This window comes from Pseudogymnoascus destructans (genome assembly GCF_001641265.1).
Source record: "Pseudogymnoascus destructans isolate 20631-21 unplaced genomic scaffold scaffold_8, whole genome shotgun sequence".
NCBI classification, from domain to species: Eukaryota; Fungi; Ascomycota; class Leotiomycetes; order Thelebolales; family Thelebolaceae; genus Pseudogymnoascus; species Pseudogymnoascus destructans.
In genome coordinates, this window is record NW_020167527.1 from 1243029 (window position 1) to 1267427 (window position 24399).

General features: G+C 48.7%; 5 protein-coding genes across 5 annotated transcripts; 2 read left to right on the forward strand and 3 right to left on the reverse strand.

Moving 5' to 3' along the window:
- Positions 1-1933: 1933 nt before the first annotated feature.
- Positions 1934-2299, reverse strand: VC83_04046 (uncharacterized protein; the record flags this gene model as incomplete). The annotated part of the gene is made up of 1 exon (XM_024467683.1): positions 1934-2299. The coding sequence occupies one exon, from the start codon at positions 2297-2299 to the stop codon at positions 1934-1936; it is 366 nt and encodes a 121-aa protein (XP_024325039.1).
- An 845-nt stretch (positions 2300-3144) lies between these two features.
- On the reverse strand, positions 3145-5067 carry VC83_04047 (uncharacterized protein). The gene is made up of 3 exons (XM_024467684.1): positions 4460-5067; positions 4375-4411; positions 3145-4319 (listed from the first exon to the last, which is right to left on the reverse strand). The coding sequence occupies exons 1-3, from the start codon at positions 5000-5002 to the stop codon at positions 3346-3348; spliced, it is 1554 nt and encodes a 517-aa protein (XP_024325027.1). The 5' UTR covers positions 5003-5067; the 3' UTR covers positions 3145-3345.
- Positions 5068-8370, forward strand: VC83_04048 (uncharacterized protein; the record flags this gene model as incomplete). The annotated part of the gene is made up of 3 exons (XM_024467685.1): positions 5068-6720; positions 6782-7546; positions 7597-8370. Exons 1-3 carry the CDS (start codon positions 6436-6438, stop codon positions 8368-8370), a joined length of 1824 nt encoding a protein of 607 aa, XP_024325041.1. The 5' UTR covers positions 5068-6435.
- An 8049-nt stretch (positions 8371-16419) lies between these two features.
- VC83_04049 (uncharacterized protein) lies at positions 16420-18056 on the forward strand. The gene has a single exon (XM_024467686.1). It carries the CDS (start codon positions 16630-16632, stop codon positions 17803-17805), a length of 1176 nt encoding a protein of 391 aa, XP_024325040.1. The 5' UTR covers positions 16420-16629; the 3' UTR covers positions 17806-18056.
- A 2076-nt stretch (positions 18057-20132) lies between these two features.
- Positions 20133-23834, reverse strand: RIM20 (pH-response regulator protein palA/rim20). The gene is made up of 6 exons (XM_024467687.1): positions 23774-23834; positions 23594-23670; positions 23379-23543; positions 23074-23311; positions 21070-22997; positions 20133-21010 (listed from the first exon to the last, which is right to left on the reverse strand). The coding sequence occupies exons 3-6, from the start codon at positions 23384-23386 to the stop codon at positions 20674-20676; spliced, it is 2511 nt and encodes an 836-aa protein (XP_024324809.1). The 5' UTR covers positions 23387-23543; positions 23594-23670; positions 23774-23834; the 3' UTR covers positions 20133-20673.
- Positions 23835-24399: the final 565 nt, after the last annotated feature.

The following is a 24399-nucleotide window of genomic DNA, read 5'->3' on the forward strand; positions in this document are numbered from 1 at the left end:
CCACAAGATTGGTTAAGTTATGACATAATTTGTCTATAGGTACTCTGACCTTGGACCTCCTTTTCACTTCCTATAGGCTAGGAACCCAAGAGATGGTTCTATGGGATTCTCTTACGTTCACTACATGATTAGCAAGCTAGTTGTGGGTCTCACTTGATTTCTAATACATTTACCAAGCCTGGTTAGTCATGGAAAGTCATGGAAAATAAGAGAACTACACTCCTTTGGCATAAATAGGATTGCCCTTTCCTTAAGAAAGGGCAAGCAGGCAATACAGTAAATCGACTAGCACATACTTCTACGTCTTTTCCAAGCTTCCAAGCATTGATCTTGTTATTCTCTGTTTTTGAAAAGTCAGTGAGGTGCTAACCTCTGACTTACCCCTGAGTTCTCAGACTCAACATTTGTTGCAACTTGTCTAAACCACTTCACCACATCATACACCTGATTGCTGCGTTGTGGAATAGTCTAAGCTACAACCCTTTGGCTCTGTTTCCTAAGACAGTGTGTTGTCTTAGTAAATTCATCCCTTCCTTGGGTGGCTAGATTCTCATATCTGGTGCACCCACCATTACACTGGGTCGACATGGAGGTCCCGAAGAAACTCTTCGAACCCAGCGATATCCAAGGGATCTATGTATCCTTCTCCTTGGGTTGCGCACCGGTTATCCCATTCCTTCATAGGGTGTCCTTCCAAGTATTTGGCAGCGAAGGCCACCTTAGATTGCTCGGTTGGAAAAACCCTTGGTTGGTATCGGAAGGTAGCGCGGATCGAGGCCATGAACTCGTTGAGCTCTCGGATGGATTCGCCCTTATATACCTTAGGTTCCTTGACCCTTCCTATTGGCCTCTGGGCTGGTGTGACCTCCATTGATACGGTAGAGGCAGTCTCTGCCTCCTCCTCTTGTTGGGGTCCTTCCCACTCGTCCTTGATATCTTGGTGTCGCCTTTTCCGACGGTTCTCTTCCTGAATCCGGGCTTGCTTCTTCGCGAAGTCCCGTACCGCCTCAGGGTAGGCGTTGTAGTCGTCGCCGTGCATTCTTCGTAAAAGCTCTAGGGCTTCCTCCATCGTGTTGATGTAGGCCCTCTCTTCGTCCATCCGCTTCCGAAGGTCTGCCAGCTTCGAAGCCATGCTCTCATCCTGGCCTGCCGTCGAATGGCTAGCTTCTACGGACGTAGTTCTTGGAGCTGGCTCAGTGGCGTCAGTTGCTGGCGTTGCTCCTCCAGAAGTCGCACGCGTAATCCTTCTTTCCATACTCGCCATCCTGACCCAGTAGGCTGGATATGGGTGCAGTCAATAGAATTGTAAAGCGTAAGCCTAAGGTCTCACGGGAGTCCAGGGAACCAGGTCAGGAGGCAGGAAGGTATCGTATTCTGTAAGCACAATAGGTCTACGTATACACAGCGACTATTGACTGGAGGCCTTCTTCCGAGGCCTCCAGCCCCTTTTATCCAGGCGCCTTGCGCCCTACTTTACCGAGCCCTACGGGCCCCACCAAAGGGGCCTCACGTGGTGACACGTGATGGCCTTCCTTACATCCCGGCGGAGTATAACTTGTGGGCTACACGATTGTTAGTTCACCATCCCCTCACCCCAAAGAATAGAGACTTACAACAGGGTAGTTGATATTGATGAGGATTCCTGGGTCTGATGCGGAATACGCTCCTGGGAATGCAATAAGTGGACCTGGTGTGCCACTTCCACCGCCGGTGACGGTGATCTGCACGCATGAGAGGTAGAACTGTGCGGCTCCAGAACTTTGGGCAACGTGGAGGCCGATACGCTCCACGCGGAGCAGGTAATCGCCGTTAGGTGTTGCTGCTAGAATAGTAAAGCCCGCAGTTGAAGCCGCTATTTAGAAGAACTATTAGCAAAACGGACAAGCCACTGACAAAACAATCAATGGGCCACTTACAGTTTGGGCCAGACGAGTTAGGTACCAAGTCCCGACGGTCCATTCTCGTCGCCACTTCCATCCCACGTTGCGGCGGTTTGTCCAAACGGAACCTTCGCCAAATATGCCAGTACTGGACCAGGGTGGTAGATGTTGGAGCTGGCAGTGAAGCCGATTTCAGAGCCTGCGGCAACCGATAGAGTGCTGGCGGAGTTCGTCGAACCGTCTACATTGCAACGAACGTTGAGAGAGGATACGTCTTGGACGGGATTGTATGTGTACGAACCAGTCCAGTCACGTACGTACTCCCAGTCCGCAGACGTCGTCCCTACGGATATGAGGGCGGGGAAGGTGTAATGCGCAGAAGCTGCACCAGCAAGTTCGAGAAGAACAACTGACTTCATGATGGATTACTGGATTTGAAATGAGAATGATGGGGAGCTGAACACATTAAGAAGGAGATCATCCTTCTCTTATACAGCAATATGCCTGCTTGGCATAGGATCGATGTCGGGAACACGGGAAGCATATAGATGGAATATATGATAATTTGCATTTATCTTCAATATAACTTCCTATGGCCTGGCATATTGACTTCCTGTTACATCTATCGATGGCGTCGGTGTCCCAGTGACACATAAGTGAGAAAGTAGAGAAACACCAAGCCTTCCATCGGCACTTCTCTAGGCTGACATACCCAATGGCAGCAGTCTTCAATATATAAACGTGAGCAGATTATTCAAAATCACGTCTTTCGGTGTCCACTTACCCAGAGTTGTCAATATATCTGAAATCCGGTTAAAGATAACCAGGGCACGCCTATTGCCTTTAGCCATCCATATATCCGTGTTGAGTTGCGCCCACCCGAATTTTACACATTATGCCGGACCCAAAGCGCCAGGATTTATTTATGATGCCGTCTTTGGTTAGTAATAAAGGTCGTGCTGGGAAGGAGGGAAAGAGCCGAAAAGCTTGTTTTGTGTCTTTCAGCCAAAAAACTGCCTGTCCGATGGGAATCACTAGGATTGGAGAGGCATCGAAATGAGTGCAGTAACTGAAAAGGCTGCAAGAGGCGCTGGGAATTGTCCCCAAAAACTTCTCGGCCAGTTCTCCGTGAGCTCCTTGTGCACAAGAAAGCCTCACATAGCAATATCTAGGGCTGGGAGCTGTAAATTGAAAATTGTTGAACAGACACTTTCGTCACACATCTATTCGCCAGTATCCAAGAAGCTTTAACACCTGTTGAGTTGCTATATTTATATGGGCGCCTCATGGTGGCGAAATCGGATTCCTTGGAGAGATAATTATACAGCTCGTAATAGATCCTAGCTGTATTTATATGGGCGCCTCATGGTGGCGGAAACCGGATTCCTTGGAGGAGATAATTATACAGCTCGTAATTTTGTAATATCTAAATCCGGCTCACTACTCATATACACGCACCTGTCCTTTATAGCTTCGACTTCGGCTTCTCACTCTTTAGCATCTGCTCTGCCACAATTCTGCGCTGGATCTTTCCAGTAGCCGTTTTCGGCATCACCTCCGTAAAGTACACTTTCTTGGGTATCTTGAACTTCGCCAGCTTCTCGCTGACCCACCCCCTAAGTTCATCCTCCCCGAGCTTCTGTCCCGGCTTGAGAACGATCGCTACGCCAATATCCTGGCCATACAGCTCATCGGGGATGGCAAAGCTGACAGCTTCGCTCACAGCCGGGTGGCGAGCCAACACATTGTCCAACTCAATAGGGCTGATCTTCTCACCACCCTTGTTGATGAGCTCCTTGATACGGCCGGTAATAAACACATATCCATCCTTATCCAGCTTTCCTTGGTCGCCGGTGCGGAAGAAGCCGTCCTTGGTGAAGCTGCTCTCGTTGGCAGCAGGGTTGTTCAGGTAACCCTTCGTCACATTCTCACCGCGGATGCAGATCTCGGCCTCGGCGCCCTGGGGAACCTCCTTGCCGGCTTGATCCAGGATTCTGATCTCGACGCCTTGGCCGATGCCGACGCTGCCGGGTTGACGCTTTCCAGGTGGGAGAGGGCTGGATGTCATTTGATGGGCGGCTTCAGTCATGGCATATGCCTCGAGAACAGGGGCATTGTACTGCTCCTCAAGCTGGTGGAAGGTTGTTGGCGAAAGAGGCGACGAGCAAGAGCGAATGAATCGAATGTTGGGCTTGGTGGACGGAGGAGGGTTTCTGAGGAGAATCTGGTGGATGGTGGGCACAGCAGTGTACCAGTTGGCTTTATGCGTGATGAAATCCTCCCAGAAGGTAGTGGCGCTGAACTTGGCAGGGACAACGACAGAGCCTCCGGAAAGAAGAGGGGCGAGGAGCCCGGCGAGAAGGCCGTGGACGTGGAAAAGAGGCATGACAAGCATGGTTCGGTCAGCAGGGCTCAACTCATATGTTGCCTGGATGTTCTCTGTCAATTGTTAGCAATTGAGAATCTCCCACTAGCCACTAGCGGGCTTGCATACTCATTGTCCTCGTCAAATTCCTGTGTGTCAAGGGTACCTGCGTCATGTCAGTCACTGTCATGTCCTATGTTGAACAACTGCATACAGCCTTTGGTCGCCCAGTGGTCCCGCTGGTGTGAAGCACCAAAGCAACGTCGTCTGGCTGTGCCTTCTCGACATTTTGTCCGCCTTTGCCCTTCAGCTTCCCTTGGTCTTTCACATCTAACACCACCTCCCGTTTGTTCCCATCCCAATAGCACTCAGCAATCGCAGCCTGGTATTTTCTCGCCCCTCTCACAGCGGGTCCATCCTTTGCGAACTCGCCCTTTGGCACCAGTGCCAGGGCGGACTTCAGGTCATCGATGTAGAACTCAAACTCCTCCTGCTTGTACGCCGAGTTGAGGGGAGCCGCGATGGCACGCTGCCACGAAGAGGCGAGGAACGAAACAATGAATTCGATAGTATTCGGGAGGGCAATTGAGACCGCGGACTGAGGAGTAATCCCTAACTGAGCGAGCCTGGATTGGAACGACGAAACGAGGCGAGTGAGCTCCCCATAGGATATCGTGAGGGGCGTGGGCCCTGGGATGATTACCGCCGTGGCATTATCGGATTTTGGGAAAGAGTTGGAGAGAGTTGTGCCAGACATCTTGTATATATACAGTTGCACTTTTACTTAAACAGCTTCAAGAGCACACGACGTCGTGGAATACCTATCCGATCCGAATAAACCCCAGCAGCGGGCACTTATCGCCGAGACTAAGACGCCAAATTTGTGGAGCCGAGGCGAAACCTCAAGGTTCCGGTTTTATGATGATCAAGTGAGACATCTCGAGTACGATGGCCCGGAGTGCAATTAATTTTTATTTGACAGAATATTATACAGTGTATGGCGAGAGGGAAACTCAAACCACTGCCCATTAATAGCAGTAGGCCCATTCTTATCAGGATCCTTACCCGGCCGTGGACAATAATCTGATCAGCATAACATATACACAAATGGCCGTCTCCATAATAGTTTACACTTCCTCATCTCAGGTGCCCATATATCTGCCTCTGAATTCCCACTATTCGACCATCTCAACCCAGCGCTACCGTGGCATGTCGTATATTGTATATGCTGTACCGTCGGCCGGCGTTCCAAGCGCTCAAACGACGTGCTCTGGAACCATAATGTTTCTTTATTGGCGACCGAACTGCAAAGCATCAGATATGGGTTCACTTGACATTGATGTCAAGTACTCTCTACTGCAACTAAACATCACGCCCTTATCTGCCCCTTCCTATGTCGTTCCCGTTGATCGAGCATCTGGCCTTCGGTTTCTGGCCCGTGGAATCTGGTTGCATAGAGGCTTGTTGACTCTCACAAACATATTGTAAGCCTGGGTGTGAAGTGGTATGCGCATATCCCTTTCTAGAAGTTTATCCATTCTTATGCATCGATATTCATGACGCTTCGAAGAGGTAGCCCAAGCCGCACATTGACATAATACCATCTTCCGGAGGAATCATGTAGATCTTTGTGATTGCATAGAGTCCGAGTAGAACGAGTGGTTCGAGAGCTGTGAGAGCGTAGCTGAAGTTCACCAATGTGGTTATGAAGATAAGGAGGTTGAGAATGAGGGATCCGAAGTTGCTGAGTGCCATGGACGGACGCTGAAGCGCAAGAACTGTATTAATAAGACTCCGCAGCCGGTTTCCCTGGTATATAGGGATAAATGAGCTATTGACGACCCCAGAGGCAGCCCAGATGCAGGTTTCGGATCTTGGAGGTGGAATTGAAATGAGTTATTACAGTACGTGTAGATCCAACGTTAGGCCAGAAATGACAGCGGTGACCGACGGCAAATAAACGATCGCCCGCAACAACTCTCCCAGAACCTCAAAACGTTTTGGAGATTTTATGTATGCGAATAACATTTAACTGTATGACCTATTAATTCCGTTTGACCTGGTTTTGCACTGTGCATATTGTATCTCTTGCTTTTCATGCCTGTCCTGTTATAAACATCTCACGCCCCTCTTGCCAGCAGTGATAGAGAGTCTTCCCTGGACGAGGGGTCACAATGAGGAGGTGTCGATATGCCCGACGTTTTTTTAAAACTTGAGAGTCTCAAGTTATCATGTTCAGAAGAAAGGATAAAGCTTCTCGTCACATCCTCGGCCACCCTCCGGGCTCAAGATGAGCGATTTCGTCGGGTGCTTTCTGGTGAGCTCCTAAACTTGATGGAGAGTGGGAAGGTCTGTATCAGCCGTGGACCAGGCTGCGACCTTGGATTCGGGTTTTCATTCAAGAACTTACAATCAAATGGGCCTGCTGAGAAAGCTCTGGTTGAAGAGCTTGGCCGATTTGTTCTTGGAGCACCCGTGAGTTTAGCGTGCATCGTGACTCTCATATTTGTTTCCGTTTCACTGAAGTCTAGCATAGTGGTGGGAACAACTCCCAGTTTCTCCTTCTCTCAACTCTCCTTCTTCAAGTTGCCCTGATGTGGGACCAACGTTTTCTATCAAGTTACATGACACTTTACCAAGTCTACATTCAAATGGGCATCCAAATCCAGAAGAGTCTCCAATCGCCGATCTACATGTCCCGGAATGCGTTCCAGACATGAGGCTTGTGGGAATCAAGTTCTTCTTTACCTTTGAGCCTACACGCGATACTCCACTGCCAATACTCATAAAGCAAACTGCAACAGAAGATGACATGCTTTTCGAAGATGGCTGCGAGAGTGATCCAGACCTCTTTGAAGATATTATGGACTTGGAAGTATTTGATTCTTCAACGCCTCGCCACGAAGCTCTATTTGATACCAGCTCCGTGTTGGATGGCATGACATGGGAGGATCACAGTTTTGTCGAAGACCAATACTATGCTGATGGATGCGATAATATGTTGCTATACCGAACTGATCACAGCAGTGTTCATCTGCCAACTCCCGAAGCATCTATGACTTTCAATAGCCAACAGGACACAAGCATGCTTGATTCCATGGAACCCCATTCTTTGAACAACCTCACTACCAAACCCTCGCTAAAGTTGACAACAGCAAAACAACTCACTGATGTGGCACTCAGAACATTGTTCGGTGGTCGGCAGACAAAATTTACGCCCAGTATCAAGGTCCGCAAACCACGTCCGAAACGCCCTCTATCGAGCATTATGCCTCTGTTATGGAGTCCAAGTTTCAAAAATGTATGTCTGCCTGCATCCCACCGAATTGATGAAGCTGACATATACATCAGGCCATGTCCGAACGCTCTGCCTTCCTAAACACCATCTCCAGCATCCTCTCCTCCCTCCCTAAAACTAGCCAACTCCCAAGCCTCCAAAAGAAACTTTCCATAATCCACGAAAACCCCCCAGCCAGGTCCGCCGAAACCCGCCCTCCGCGGCTGAGCGAAACGATCCAAGCCCATGTGTTCCGAATGATGCAGACCACCCTCTACGAACCGATCGCAAGCCGTCGTCTTCGACCCAGTGTTATTGAGGAAAGTGGGGAGGAGGAAGCGAGAAGCGGGCTGCCTAGTCGGGATTGTGAGAATAGTGGATCGGCGCAAGTTGACATTGGAAATACGTCGGACGATGTGGTGGATGTGGTGGATGCGGATGAGGGATTTGAGGATTTGTTTGGCGAAGAGCTGTTGTCGGATGGGGAGATGGATATGCTCTTTGATCTTGAGATTCTGCGGAACCGCGGAGAGAGGGGGAGTTGCAGCATGCTTTTTGGGAGTGGAGAGGGGGACTCCAGTATGCTTATGGTGGGCGAGGAAGTGCACGAAGATGCAACCCGAGAAATTGGAGAAGAGGACAGCATACTTTCAACTGAACAGGACCAACGGAACGATGGTGGCGAGCATATCTTATACGAGCGCGAATTCTGGGACTCAAGCATTGTGGTGGAAGAGCTGGAGGAAGATGCACGGATGATAATGGACACCGAACCTGGCACGGTCCATGGCTATAGCTCAATGTATTTAGACGATCCGTATATAAATAATGAAGCAATCCTCATTTGACAACCCGGACCCCTATTCATCACTTCATCATTGGAGAGCCAGTCCGCGAGTGGTTTCAGCAGATCCACAGCCTCATTGCTCAGCTTGGTCTGCTAAAGATGTGATGTTCCCAGCCCTGGTATAGATTCCGGAGAACTGTTGAGATGTCCGCGTAAATTTCGTAGTATCTCGGATCGAGGTGGGATGTTCGAAACGTAACCCCACTATTGGTTTCCGTTGTGGTAGTCCACGGTTTCCAGCCAAGGTCACAAGTGCAGTTGTAAAACTCGACTTATGGGCATGAGTGGATGTTTCTTTTGCGCAATACAGTATTATCTCGTTAAGTCGATGTAATTGGTCATATATAAATATATCGAGTTATAGTAATATCGAGTTAGAAAGTGATCCGAAGTAGACCCGAAGTAGCCCCTTAGCTAAACCATCCATCCATCCAACGTGCCTTAAACCAAGTCATTGGCCTGTTTGGCCACTAATTGCCTCTCCACGCGCTCTAAAGAGCGCAAACGTGATGCCACTATTCTCAGATTCTGAGAACTTAATCAAAACTTAGAGGGCTTGTATGGCGTTCTGTATAGGAGCACAGGATGCTAGGGCTCCTCATTGTCATCATCAAGAGGTGGAGGGAGGCTTAGATGAGGACGCAATTCTATAGAGGGCGATGGCTCTATATATACAGGTTTCCGATTGGGTTGGCAAACGCGTCAGCAACATTCCAGGCGTACATGAATGAGACCCTACAAGGGCTCATGGACACCATCTGTGTGGTGTACCTTGACGATATCCTCATTTACTCCCAGGATGAGGAGGGACATGCCAACCATGTACGAGAGGTCCTAGGACGCTTACGCGAGGCGAACCTATATGTGAAGCTCTCAAAGTGCGAGTTCAATGCCAAGAAGGTAAGTTTCCTTGGGTACATTGTCACTACGGAAGGAGTAGCCATGGAAAGCGACCGTGTAGTTGCAATCGCTGAATGGCCAGTATTAAGACCTATCGAGAAGTCTAGGTATTCCTTGGCTTTGTGAATTTCTATTGGCGCTTTGTGAAGAAATACTCTTCCGTGGTGGCAATAGTGAAGTCCTTCGAACAATGGAGGCACTACTTCGCGGGAAGTCGGTACCCAATCGAGGTCCTTACAGACCACAATAATCTGAAGTATTTCATGGAAACCACTGCCCTTACAAGAAGGCAAGCACGGTGGGCGCAGGCATTGTCTGCGTATGATTTCCATATTGTGTACCGGGCTGGAAAGACGAACCCAGCCGATGGCCCTTCAAGGAGACCAGACTATGAGGTCGTGAAGGACAGTCAGAACGTCATGTTACCAACCTTTAAAGATAAGCTCCAAAGAGCCATGCAAGCAGGAGGTGTCCTACCAATGGACATGGCAATGGTAAGCGCAGAAGGCGCCAGACCAGATGAGAACCAAAATAAGGACACCAAGAGTCCAGGTTTCGTTGTCCCTAGAGTTGCGGTGACAGCCATAACTCAGGGAGAGAGCGCCTATGGAGCTGCAACGGGCCCACTGATGGACTTGATTAAAACCCTTCAGGTGACTGACGAGTTAGCTGTTAAATGGGCCAAGGACGCTGGGACGGTGCAAGCAAAGGGCTCTCCAGGTTGGAAGGTAGACGATGCAGGCATCCTATGCTTCAAGGGAGCGGTATACGTACCTCCCAATCAGGCAGTGAGGATGGAAATCTTCAAGATTTGCCATGACGACCCACTGGCCGGGCACTTCGGGTATAAGAAAACCCAAGAGTTGATCCAACGCAAATACTACTGGCCTGGGCTCACCAAAGAGACCCAGAAGTACGTACAAGGCTGTGATAGATGCAAACGCATCAAGCCTGTAAGGCATAGGCCGTATGGTGAAATGCAGGCTTTAAAGATGCCCTCAAAGCCATTCGAGTCCATAAGTATGGACTTTATCACAGATCTGCCCCCAAGTGTAGGAGCAGATCAAGGCAAGGCCTCAAACTCCATCCTTGTGATTGTTGATCGTTATACTAAGGTGTCCAAATATATCCCATGTAGGAAAACCATCATGGCCCCAGAGCTGTCGCATGTCTTCTTTGAGGCCTGGGTGAAGGACTTTGGGATTCCAGCCGAAATAATCTCAGATTGAGGAAGCGTATTCACCTGCCACTTTTGGTCAGCGTTCTGTTTCTACCTCAAAGTAAGGCGCAACCTATCGACAGCCTTCCACCCTCAATTGGACGGTCAAACTGAGAGGCAGAATCAAAATATTGAGGCCTACCTGCGGCTGCACTGCAATCAGCACCAGGACAATTGGATGGAACTCCTCCACTTTGCGGAACTGACCTACAATAACGCATTCCATGAATCCATCAAAAATGTCGCCCAACAAGGCCAGGTATGGCATCAATATTGACCTGCATCAAGGGGTCGAGGATGACCCCACGAGAAGGGAAGTGCCAGTCGCAAAGGACTGAGTAAACATGATCCTTGAGCTGTGCCAAAACCTGGAGGAGGCATAGAAACAGATGAAGGAAGCCCAAGTAAGGGGCTACAACAAGCTGCACAAACCAATGAAGTACGTAGTAGGAGAGAAGGTGTGGCTCTCGGCCAAGAATATCCGAACCACCCAGCCGAGCAAGAAGCTAGGGCACCACTGGCTCGGACCATATAAAATCACCCAGCGGGTTGGAAAACAGGCGTACAGGTTGGAGCTACCACCTAGGTGTAAGGACAGTTCGAACTGAGGCTGACCTTCAAGTCTGCAGAAGTATCCGAAGTATAATGTGAAGACTTCGATACTCGAAGCAGTAGGACAAGGTATAGTAGTTCAGGCTCCAAAGCATATACTTTATACCACAGGGGTCAAGTGGTGAGACTAACAGGTTGGCCAAGTGGTTCGACTCGAAGTAAGGGAATGCAAAGTAAGTCGAAGCAGGAGGAATTGCAAGAAGGCCAAGTAGTATATAATTTGCTAGCTAAAGATCAATAAGAGACATGAGCAATAAGTGCTTATATAACAGTAAAAATCCGTAGTGCCAAATAAGCGAAGGAACTAATTAACCGAACCCTAGCTAAGCGAGCCCTAGTGCAGCAAGCCAATAACAAGAGAGCCTAAGCCAGTAGTCAACATTTGGGCTGATCTAGGTCAGCAAGTGAAGCGAAGTGAGCAAAGTGAGCGAAGCAGGTGAAGTGAATGACATAGTGAAATAAGTACTAGAGACTAAAGCGAATCGAAGGGTCGTGACACAAATATCGAAGGAGTGTCATGATACTAGGTACAAGGCAATCCACGATATATTCCAAGTGTCCCTGTTGGAAAGACATTGGGTAAACACAGACAAGCCTGACCCTCAGCCTAGTCCAGAGATTGTAGATGGCGAGGAAGAATACCAAGTAGAAGCGGTCCTAGACCACAGGGTAATCAAACGAGGAAAGTGCCAAAGGGAAGAATACCTGATCTGGTGGAAAGGGTATACTGAGGCAGACGATCAATGGGTGCCAAAACATGACGTAGGGCTACCATTAATCGAGGCATATCACAGGAAGCATACACAAGGAAGCAAGGATGGGACAATGTAATGGTATTAACCCTACAAACTGTGGGAATGATCTATCAGAACCCTAGTCTCAGATGAGGGCGATGACAAGGACTTGGACTCAGACGAGGACGACGAAGAAACAGGGATCACACCCTCATCCCTAGACGACAAGGACTGGACTGAAGGAGGCCCTGGGGTGCTGGCGGTGGGGTGTTGAACTTCCACTTGCCACGTGTCATACTGACATTCGTTGCACTCAGTTTGCTATCAAACTCAAGAGCAAACTTGGAAATCTCCTCGTCAAACCTACAAGTCACTATACATATTTTGGCTTATCACACCAACAACAAGAGCAATACTACTCAACGATTGCTACAACCATCTATAATTCATTACACGTCATCGCTCCTTAGTTACTGGGCCGATATTACCACATAGCATATCTCTACAACCCTCTATGATTCATTACATGACATCACTCATACTACCACATGACATATCTCTACCAACTAGAGGCCTAGGAGCATGAACAATAGCTCTAAAAGCTCCTACGAACCTCTATGATTCATTACATGTCATCGCTCTTTAGTTACCCACAAGATTGGTTAAGTTATGATATAATTTGTCTATGACATAATTTGTCTATGACATAATTTGTCTATGACATAATTTGTCTATAGGGGTACTCTGACCTTGGACCTCCTGTTACTTCCTATAGGCTACGAACCTAAGAGATGGTTCTATGGGATTCTCTTACGTCGACTACAGTTACCAAGCCTGGTAAGTCATGGAAAGTCTTGGAAAATGAGAGAACTACACTCCTTTAGCATAAATAGGATTGCCCTTTCCTTAAGAAAGGGCAAGCAGACAATACAGTAAATCGACTATCACATACTTCCACGTCTTTTCCAAGCTTCCAAGCATTCATCTTGTTTGTTACTCCTTGTTTCTGAAAAGTCAGTGAGGTGTTAACCTCTGACTTACCCCTGAGTTCCCAGACTCAACATTTGTTGCAACTTGTCTGAACCACTTCACTACATCACACACCTGATTGCTGCGTTGTGGAATAGTCTAAGCTACGACCCTTTGGCTCTGTTTTCTAAGACAGTGTGTTGTCTTAGTAAATTTATCCCTTCCTTGGGTGGCTAGATTCTCACATCTGGTGCACCCACCATTACAGTTTGCTCTTGAGTTTGATAGCAAACTGAGTGCAACGAATGTCAGTATGACATTCCCCCTTCATCTTTTTTGTATCCTTCGTAGTAGACCTATAGGATAGCATCCGTTTAGCCTCTGACTCACACTCTCATATGCTATTACTGTGAGCTGGGTGCCCTGTGCTTCTGTGTGATGAGCACAGGATGCTGGGACTCCTCATCATCATCATCTTGAGCATCGGAAACCTGTATATATGGAGCCATCGCCTCCTGTATAATCGTGTCCTCATCTAAGCCTCCCTCCACCTCTTGTATTGCCTCCTCCACTGGATTCAAAAAGTTCGAAAGGTCCATAGCATCTGATATATGACCAGCTTGTTGTACTCGAGTATATAAGTCGTTTAGAACAGGGAGTGGGTGTATAGGAAGCTGTATTGGGCGTAAAAGAATCGTGCTTTGTTGAAAGCAATTGTAGATAGTTGTATTTGTAACGTTGTGATGCCATGATCGAATAAGCCAGCGAATTGCAAAGTGTATTGTCATTGTTTTGATTGGATCCAGGTTGTTGCTAAAAGATTAGAGCATGAACTCAAGCCATTGCCGACGATAATAGCTTTTTAAAGAGGCTATAATACCTTGATGTAATGGTGGGTGCACCAGATGTGAGAATCTAGCCACCCAAGGAAGGGATGATTTTACTAAGACAACACACTGTCTTAGGAAACAGAGCCAAAGGGTTGTAGCTTCGACTATTCCACAACGCAGCAATCAGGTGTGTGATGTAGTGAAGTTGTTCAGACAAGTTGCAACAAATGTTGAGTCTGGGAACTCAGGGGTAAGTCAGAGGTTAACACCTCACTGACTTTTCAGAAACAAGGAGTAACAAGATGAATGCTTGGAAGCTTGTAAAAGACGGGGAAGTATGTGATAGTCGATTTAATGTATTGCCTGCTTGCCCTTTCTTAAGGAAAGGGCAATCCTATTTATGCCAAAGGAGTGTAGTTCTCTCATTTTCCATGACTTTCCATGACTAACCAGGCTTGGTAAATGTATTAGAAATCAAGTGCGACCCACAACTAGCTTGCTAATCATGTAGTGAACGTAAGAGAATCCCATAGAACCATCTCTTGGGTTCCTAGCCTATAGGAAGTGAAAAGGAGGTCCAAGGTCAGAGTACCTATAGATAAATTATGTCATAACTTAACCAATCTTGTGGGTAACTAAGGAGCGATGACGTGTAATGAATCATAGAGGGTTGTAGAAGCTTCTAGAGCTATCGTTCATGTTCCTAGGCCTCTAGTTGGTAGAGATATGCCATGTGGTAGTATTGGCCCACCCCCTTAAGGAGGAGATTTTCTTAATAACTTGTTCAATGAGTGTTCAAATGATATGCCGTGATGTATGTAGCATAAACAGATGTAGTAGAAGAGTTTGCAGCAATCGTTGAGTAGTATTGCTTCTGTTGTTGGTGTGATAAGCCAAGATATGTATGGTGACTTGTAGGTTTGAGGAGGAGATTTCTAAGTTTGCTCTTGAGTTTGATAGCAAACTGAGTGCAACGAATGTCAGTATGACACTTGATCGAGAGGTTGATATCGACTGGTCGCATTTGGAGGAAGCCAGATAATTCGTATGTTTGGAGGAGGAGGCGTCGATTCCACTGCAGCGATATGGGCTGAGAAGTTATCCATTGTAAGCAGTATAGAACGTGACGTACCAATATGAGTATAGAAAGCATTTAGCCAATCTGCCATAACAAATTGATTCATCCAAGCCTTCTTATTCCACCTCCAAACCCCACCCATTGCCCCTACATCAACGTGTTGTAAAGCTCGAGGCTTTTTAGCCTTTCCAATAAACCAAAGAGAAAGTCAATCTGTTCCAGCAGCATTAACACAAATGGCTACTGATATGCGTGCTTAGTCCTTCTTCTGTCCTGCAATTGATCGTGTTGTAAAGCCCTTTGAAGGGCTCATCCTCCAGTAAAGCCCAGTCTCATCCATGTTGTAAATATTGTCCTCTAAAAACTCCCCCGCAATAGTTTGTATAGCCTTCATTTGTTCTTCTGCAGTGACACCAATAGATCCAGCTTCGCCATGTAGAGTTCGATATAATATATTATGCAGTTGTCGAAACTTTACGATCCATCCGTAACTAAATTCTGTCGTAGGTAGTCCACGGTATTGTGGTAGCTGATTCCAGATAATCTTCGCCTTTGATTGTAAGATTTCTGTAGTTGTAATGCCGCCACGCTCTTCAATAAGCCTCTGCCAGTCGTAAAGAGCAGCTTTGTTACGGCTACGGTAATGTGACGTCATGGTTGTAGGACCAGGGCCTAGTAACGTGACGTGTGAGTCACAGGGGGCAAGAGGGGTAGGCTGCCATGTGACGGGGCTAATGGATAGTTGCAGAAACTAGTGGATATTGGATAGTTGAGCTATCCACAAACTATCCTGAATATCTAGCTATCCGCCAACTATCCAGATTACCCATGAGGCACGACGCCACTATATAAGTAGATAGTATTTCGTTAGATAGGAGCTTCGTGCTCAACTCAATATAGTATTCTTTACAATACTGTAACGTGTTACTTGGAAAGCCTTTGTGTTTAATCCCCTGCCTCCTCTGTCAAGTCAACCTTATGCAAGAAACCCCTGTGTCTTCTATCGTTTAGAAGTCAGCGTTACAAGCTTCTAATTCAGGCCAGGCGACAGCGCGGCGACGCTGAGCTTTAGAGCTGTTTGTTTCCAGAGTATTAGAAGTATCGTCAAGGTCCAAAAATCGAGAGCTAAGGAATTCTGAGACTGTAGATTGGCTAAGTCGACGATTGTATTTCTTGAGGAACCACTGTATAGTGGCCTTTTGTGTAGGTTTCGGATGGTGAGATCGATGCCAGGTTCGGAGGGCTTTTCGCTGTTCGAGAGACATAGAATAGAGCTTTTTTGAAGGCATTTTGAAGGTATTCTAAGAGTAGTCCAGTAATTAGTTTAAGTCGATAATTGGGAAAAGGGACTCAATATCATGTGTATCGTGATTTGTATGACGAATGGAAGGATCCGAAGAAAGTTATCGAGTTATCCAGAAAATTGACTAATTGTGTATCGACTTAACGAGATAATACTGTATGCCTGACGATAGCACTAGGAAAAGCTGCCATTCTCTTTCCCTTAACAGGTAGCCCTGTAACTAACGTTATGTTACTGTAGCCGTAACACGGAGGCTGTAGGTGTAGGCTCTACAGCTAGCAGACTGTAGAAAATATCATATTTCTAGTAGCTCTAAGCCCTAGGTAATACTGCTTAAGAATCCATTTCTTAAGGGCTTCTAACTACGTAGTAGAGAGCACCTTATTCTAACCTCTATAGGTAAGAGTTTTGGTGAGTAGTGGCAGTGAACAGACGCATGTCGCGAAACCGCGCATCTCGCTTCTCCAAAATTCTCGTTCGCGCATCTCTCTTCCTCCAACCTTGAGCGAAGCGAGAAGTTGGAAACGACGATTAACTGATCATGGCATTATTCGATAATCCGAATCGAGGAACTTACGATACATCCAAACCTGAATTACCAAACCTACTTTCGGGATGGGACAGTATTTTCGCCTCGCAGCTCCTCGAGCAAGAGAGGCCCTTTCTGGGGGACACAAGCTGGGGGAGATTCTATTTAATACATCACCCACAGTACTTGTGTACCTTCTCGCTGTCCCGGTTCAACCAAAGAAACGCCTAGCTGCTTCTGAGGTCGTTACAAAGGCCCTCAAAACGCCAACAGCTCTCCAGAGTGGCGGCCTCGCCTCAAGTTCAAAGCAGGATGGCGCCATTTCAAGTGCTAAACGCAAGGCAGACACGGAAGAGCAGCTCGATTTCAGCCTCCGGAATGGCAAACAAGCTAAAACTGAAGCTACTCATACGCCGGCGACATTTTGTGCCCTTCCAAGAGAACTCCACGAGTTGATCTTTGGCTTCGTGAAGCGGCTCAAAGATCTCGCTTGCTTTGGCCTGACGAACACATACTTCTGGAACATCAGTCACGAAATCATTCAGCACCGCTTCGCGTCGGAGCTAGGGACCTGGGCAGGGAAACAGATTGTCAATGTCGGCGACTACACTGCGCCCGGAGACTATCCTCCTGGATTGTTCTCGCCCGAGGAGGAGAAGTACTTAACAAACAAGCAGTTCCAATATTGTGATGGCGCCGGTGAGCAGCATCTGACACCGTTGACATTGTATCACCTTACCGAGTCTTCGAATTTCGAGATGGTGGAGGCCAAGGAGATCTCCACGCAGTCAACGCGACTCTTGGGCGGATTGATGATGCGTTGCCAAAATTCCCCCACAGACAGTCGGATAGTTCGCTCTAGATCCAAGGAGATTATACACGCCAACGATTCAGCATTCTTGCCAAGGGACCAGGCTTGGATTCTACGAAATTTGACTACAAAAGAGTTTGTCACTGCGATCGGAATCGCCTTAGATGCAAAATACATCGACGGGCCCTTCATTGGCTGCATAGGCTTTGGCGAGGTTGTCATGTCTCGAATCTGTTGGTCTTCGGATCCATCAATCAGCATGCGTTATACTGGAGAGATCTGGAGAGGAGTATGGGCAGGGCATCGCTTTGATATCACAACTGTCTCGCGACACGAGGAGAGTACCAAGAATGAGAAATGGACGGACGTGAGCAAGGAAGTTGCAGCAGAGATTGCGGCTATCTGGGAGAGCGAATATGGAGCAGATTGGCGAAATATTTTTGCGCATTAAAGCATGCCCGTTAACACTTCTCCGAGGATCACACATGGTACGAGCAGCGTCTAGAAAGTTTACATGGCTCAAAGCTCAATGTTGCCTTACTACTCAGAGTACTACTCAGAGATCTTCTACAAACACCAGTACACGACTTAATAGTGTCAGAGGCTGGCACTTAAATAAAAATCGTTTGCGAACAGGAGATTGAGGGTAGGACATTGAGGATAGGGCCATGAGGATAGGGCCATGATGAATCTATACCCCCGTTAAATAATATAACCTATGCTTTGTTTGCCTGATTTTGCCAGCCCCTTCGTCTCCAGCCATTCCAATACGGGCCTTGAAGTCACCTCCATTTCTATCGTGTCTCACTGCCATCCCTCTCGCATCATATCACATGGCCATCCTTTCATGTTATCCTACCCCGTTACCGAGAATATCTCTTGACCTTTTGCCGACTCCCTCCAAATCGTCTATATGCCGACTTCAAACGTGCTGATAAACTACAAATACGCCTTTGACCTCATTCAATCTTAACTTCGGTGATGTCACGACGCGGCGCGCCAAACGCTGGCACTGCCCGTCCTAGGGTGAGCGTTAAATTAACGCCATGCCAAAGAGGCTGGCCAGGATGTATGACCCACACAAACTTAGTGGGGGTTTTAGGTCTCGAGGGGGTTTTACAGTACGGCGCCAGGCGGTGGTTTGAGAACCAACGATTATGGCGTAATGAGCACCAAAACCCCCCCCCACCTTGCAACTTCAAACTCGTAAACCACAACAATGGTGAGATGTAAGTGCCTCCGGATTCAAGAGAATCGCCTCTCTGCTTGGTATAAGGACTTGGGATTACTAAATGATTAGGTAATTACACTAAGTGAGGACTTCAAATTCAATTAGGTACGAGTAGATTCAACACTTCGATTAATATACGGAGGTGTTGTTCATAAGTTTTGTGAGTGGGTCGGGCTAGGGCCCCCTGCGTAGGCTGGTTTGGCAATTCTGGCCAAAGTACCGATTCTCACGCGTCACGAACACTTGAGTGTGAGAGCAATCAATTCTGTAGAATAATGAGTAGAGTAGATACCTAAACCCCTATATAAAACTATACTATAAGCCTAGTACTCTGTGTGCATACCATTTGCAGCAATTACTGCTGCCATACGTGTAGGCATACTATTAAGGAGAGCATTAAGCTCAGCTTCTCCAACTTGCTCCCATGCTTCCTTAACAGCTACACGGAGCTGGTCGTAGGACATATGTTCTGGATGATTATCTTGTAGATAATTCTTCATAATATGCCACACCCGTTCAATTGGGTTGAGATCTGGTGAATACGGGGGCCATTCTATAGGGCAAATACCACGGGATCTCAACTCTTCATATGTTGCAGCTGCTCTATGACCTGGAGCTCCATCTTGCATCAATGTAAGGCCTGGGTATAGGCGTAGCCAGCCGTGGATTAGAGGGACAGTATGAGCCATATAGGACTCAGCTCCTATTTTCCCATATTCCTTCTCCCAAAATAGTATAGGACCCTTTCCAAGACCACCTGAGAAGCAGCCCCAGAACATCCAACCTCTAGGGATTGTTAGTAAATCCTATAGTAAATAGGAGTCTCTTACCTTCTCCGTTGTACTCTATCTACAACACATGTATCATCCCACATTTCCCCTGCTTTTCGAGTAACCCATGTACGAGTATGGCGGCCTCCCGTTACCCACGTCTCGTCAGTCCAAAGTATCCTATTCCAATCATTCCGTACCCAATCCTTATGTTCAATAGCCCATGAAAGTCGCTTTTGTCGATTTGTCTCTGAGATAATAGGCTTCCGCATAGCAATCCCTTAATAATTATTAGTCTATATAGTAGTAAAGTAGAGAGGGATACTTATGTCGATTATAGCCTCTCACAGACAGAGCGGGTTAGGACAAGCCGTGAGCATGGAATATTAAGAATGCGTATTATATTTGTATATGGCATACGCCTATTCGTGCGAGATGAGGCTATAAACTCAATAACCTCTTGAACTTGCTCATCGGATAGGATAAGTGGCCTACCCGAACGCTTCTTCGGAGTTGGAGGGCCCTGGCAAGCATACCAAGCCTGCCGTTCCGTGCAGCCAATATAGGCTGCAATTTTTTGGAACTCCCAATCTAGGGAGCGTAGTAGTGCGCAACGAAGCCGCTCATCGCGAGTAAGATGAGGCATTGTAGTTATTGAAAGAGTATGAATTTCCTACATATAAAATACAATAGTAGGAATTTTGACGCGTTAAAAAGGTACAAACAAGCCTACGCGTACCCATGCTCCAACCCATGCCCAACCCCCGGTCATCTCATGACCCACTCACAAAACTTATGAACAACACCTCCGTACAAATAGTTGTTCGATCAGAACCTATCGCCTTCTCATTCTTAACGGAAATGAGAGCCACCTCTCTGCTTAATTTCAACACTACTCAGAACAGAAGATAATCATCATTACTTGTAATGATGTACGGTTACGCTCGCCCTACATCCCACTGAGCCAAAAATACTACAGTATTCCTATAACGGCGGCATCCCGTTACAATTCGTGGGTGGTTTTGCGATTCGATTGGTCGGTGACTGTATTTAACTATTATCTAGAAGATTGCTTGAGGCCGGTGGATTAGTAGTTAGGTGGGTGACTACTAGCGAATACCTACTGTTGTATTTGATAAAAACCTCTTCGATTGGTATATGTGTACTGTATATCAGGATATCGGGATATATACGCTCCCCTCCCAACACTCTCCTACTCTGCCCAAAACCCACAACAAAACCACAACCATACGCCAAACCGCTGTGCTACGCCAAATCCCCAAAACCCATTTCTTCAACCTATGCTACCTCCCAAAGTCTACCCAAACCTCAACCCCGCACTCGGATCCCACACCCCAGCCTGTGGCTGCTGCTGCTTCTTCGCATCCCCCATAGGGGCCGGCGACCCACCAAATCGAATCCCCATCTCCGGGTTCCACATCCCTGCCACCGGCCCCGGTGGGAGCGGAGGCTGCTGCTGTTGTTGCTGCTGGGGTTGTGGTGGCGGCGCGGGGTTGCGCGTCGCGATGGGGGCGGGCATTGGTTCTGATTGCTGGGGCCGTGACGGGGCGTGTGAGGCGGGTGGTTGTTGTTGTTGTTGTTGCTGTGCCTGGTTCTGCAGTGATAAAGAAGAGAGAGGTGGGAGTGAGAGATCCCTATATCCCATATAGTCAGCCAGAGCTCCAAGAACAAAAAAAGGGCGTAAAAAACACACGACTCAAGCCCCGCAGCCTCCGCCCGTCGCCTATACCCAAACTCCCTCGCCTCCTCGCGGAACCTGCCCACAATCCGACTAAGGTCATTATAAAACGTCCTCCCCATCTCCAACTTCGCCACCACATCTTTATACCCCACCCACGCCCCCTCTAGCTGCTGCAACGCCTTCTCCCTCTCCCCCCCACCCTCGCCACGGCGCGCACGCACAAAATCCGCATTAGCCCGCTCAACCGCGCGCAATAAAGTAGCCTGCTCCTCCGCCTCGGCAGCAACAGCCGCAATTTCGGAATCATACCTACTCCCGAGCCTAGCATCGAAGAAGGCTTCGAAATGCGCTGTTACGATAGTGACATCAGGCCTCTCGCGCTCCAGTCTCGCCGCCTCAGCCAAGAGAGCAGGATGCACGTCATCCGCCCTCGCCGCCTCGCGAAGCGCCTCAATCCTACGCCGCCGCCTACTCTCGAGGCGCGAAATATCATTGAGACAGGTACGCAGCGCCAAGGCCTCAGCCTCAAGTTTCGGCGGAATAGCAGCGCGGCGAGACGCCGGTACGAAGTCCGCGAGCCCGCGGTCGGGGCCAGCGAGGATGCGCAGGAGCGGAGCAAGGTTTCGGTACATGTCGCGGACGAGGTCATCGCTCGCAGCTGCGCTAGCGAGGTAGCTTTCGATTTCCGCGATCTGGGCGTGGAGTTTGGGCGCGGCTTCGCGAGAGGGGGGCCGAGTCCAGCGGAGAGTGCCAAAGCGGGCGCGGAGAGCGGCATCTTCGGCTTCCTCCGCGAGGAGGGCGTCGCGGCCCGAGGCGAAGGTGGCGGCGTCTGTTGCTTTTAGCTTAGCGGTGTCGGCGAAGGAGCGGTCGAGGCGGGCGATGGCGTCAGATTGGCGGAGTTCTTCGGCGTGGGCGAGGAGGGCGGGGGGGATGCCGAGGGGTTTCTCGAGGGCTTGGAGGGAGCCGGGGAGGGAGAGGGCGGAGAGGGTGCTGTGGATTGAGGCGGTAAGGGCGGAGAGGGGGGCGGTGAGTTGGGTGATGACTAGGCGGTCGCGGCGCTCTTCGTAGATGCTGGCGGCGAGGTGGACGGCGAAGGGGACGAGTTTGGCGAAAAGGGGAGGGCCGAACATGGCGTTGTCGCCGAGATGGTCGAGAGGGGATGCGACGTCTGGGGGCACACGGGCGACAACCATTCCGGCGCGCTCGATGGTCTTGAGCTCGGGTTTCGGCGGTACGGGGTTGAGGTAAATGATATCATTGTCTTTCTCCGCACGCTTGAGGTCCTCAGAGACCTTGTTCTTAAGGCCGTTCAGGTCGCTCAGCACGGTCTTGTTGACGTAGCGCGCCTCCTTCAGCGCGTCGTTGACACAGAGCATGCTATCGCGTAGCCGTGCCACCTCTTCCCCGTACTTGCGCTTCTCGAGGCAGTCACAGGCTTGTCGGTACTGCGCTGCTGCTGCGAAGTGGTGGTGCTTCGCAGCCATGTGGTGGATCCACTCGGAGCTTATGGCCTCGCTCTGCACCGCCCAGTCGCCGGCCGTGCTATACAGATCTGAGACCCGCGCGGCCAGCTTTGCAATCGATGCGTCCTTGTATCCGTCCATCACGGCCTTCTGCCAGAAGCACTCTTGTCCCTGGGCGAGGAGTAGTTCCTGCAGCGATTCTAGCGTCACAATATCCATATCCTCGACTGGCGCCGTGCGTAGCTCTGGCACGACCTTGTCCTTGATGTGTGAGATGACTCCGGCGGCGAGGCAGAAGTAGTTCGCGGCAGACTTCAGCCCATCGGGCGAGCTGGAATTGACAGAGACGGCGAGTTGGGAGTAGAGCGCCGCGAGGTTGAAGAGGACGTTGCATAGCTCGAACTTGAGGTTATCTTGAGAAATTGGGCGCTTCGTGTTGTAGCCCAGCGCGGAAAACCATGTGAAGTCGGCACCAATCTGTATTGAAGTAGAGTATCAGTATATATTATTCCAGCCACGAAAAAAATCGTTCCGCCAAATAAAAAGTACGCACATCTATGGGGAACTTGCCGCCCATCCACACGAGCTGGGCAGCATAGGCAGCGATCTTCTTGAGGCCAGTGATGTGGGGTTCGCGGACGTTGATTGCCTCGCGGCGCAGGCTGTCGATGACCTCTAGGTCCTGCTTGAACATATCGGGGTGTTGGTCATATTTGCCGGAGATATATTGCCTGATGGCGTCGGAGAGGACGAGGCTGTGGGCTTTGCGGAAAGGGAGGAAGAGAATGTTGCTTGGGATTTGTGAGCTTGTGTTTTATAAAAGTGTAGGGAGATATGGGAGAGGGAGGGGCTACTTACGAGGCCATTTTGGAAGCTGAAGTGTCCCCGTGGTGGAATCGTGGGAGCTAGAAAATATTGAAGCCTTGAGCCAGGCTCTTTTCTCCGTTTGGGTCAGTTGAGGTACAGTCAGGGTCAGTGATGAAGTCATTGTTGCCTGAGGCAGCAGCGTCAAATAGGTACGTACTGTTTATGAATATAGTGGCCTGAGGCAGCGACGTCAAATAGGTACGTACCGTTTATGAATATAGTGGCCTGAGGCAACAATGCTTAAATCGCAGAATCACATGCTGGCGATGAGGGGCATGGGAAGCTAAGCGAGAAGTACATCAGCATAGGTACACAAGTACTCTCTTCCCTCCAGACTGTGTAAAGTTACACGATGAGGAGGGTTTGGGTATGTCTGGGATACAAACTGTCGTCATCAATAGACAGGCCGATAATCAATTTGAACATTGAAGAGATGGAAGAGAGAGATAAGGAGGACAGCAGAGCCTCTACAATCCTCGTATATATATATCCATCTATCCGTCAATCCATCACCCATATATCCATCTATCCGTCAATCCGTCAATCCGTCAATCCGTCAATCCGTCAATCCGTCAATCCGTCAATCCGTCAATCCGTCAATCCGTCAATCCGTCAATCCGTCAATCCGTCAATCCGTCAATCCGTCAATCCGTCAATCCGTCATCCATCACCCATATATCCCATCTATCATCTATCCGTCTACGGAGCTGGAGCTGCATACCTCTCATATCCTCCTATACAATACCAGGGCAGCCATTTGTCAATACCAGGGCAGCCGTTGGGCAATACCAGGGCAGCCGTTGGAGCCCTACCCAAGTCAGCTAAGTATGGCAAGCAAGCCCTCCATGCCATCATACCATACAATCCCTACTAATATCATTTTTCTCTACAGTAGTGCACTACCACCATCACCACCAGCATCAAACTAAACCCCTCCCAGTCAACCATACGCAATAAGGCCATAAACAGTCGGTCTCTTCCTTCCTCCGCGCCTTTCTCGCCTTTCTCCTCA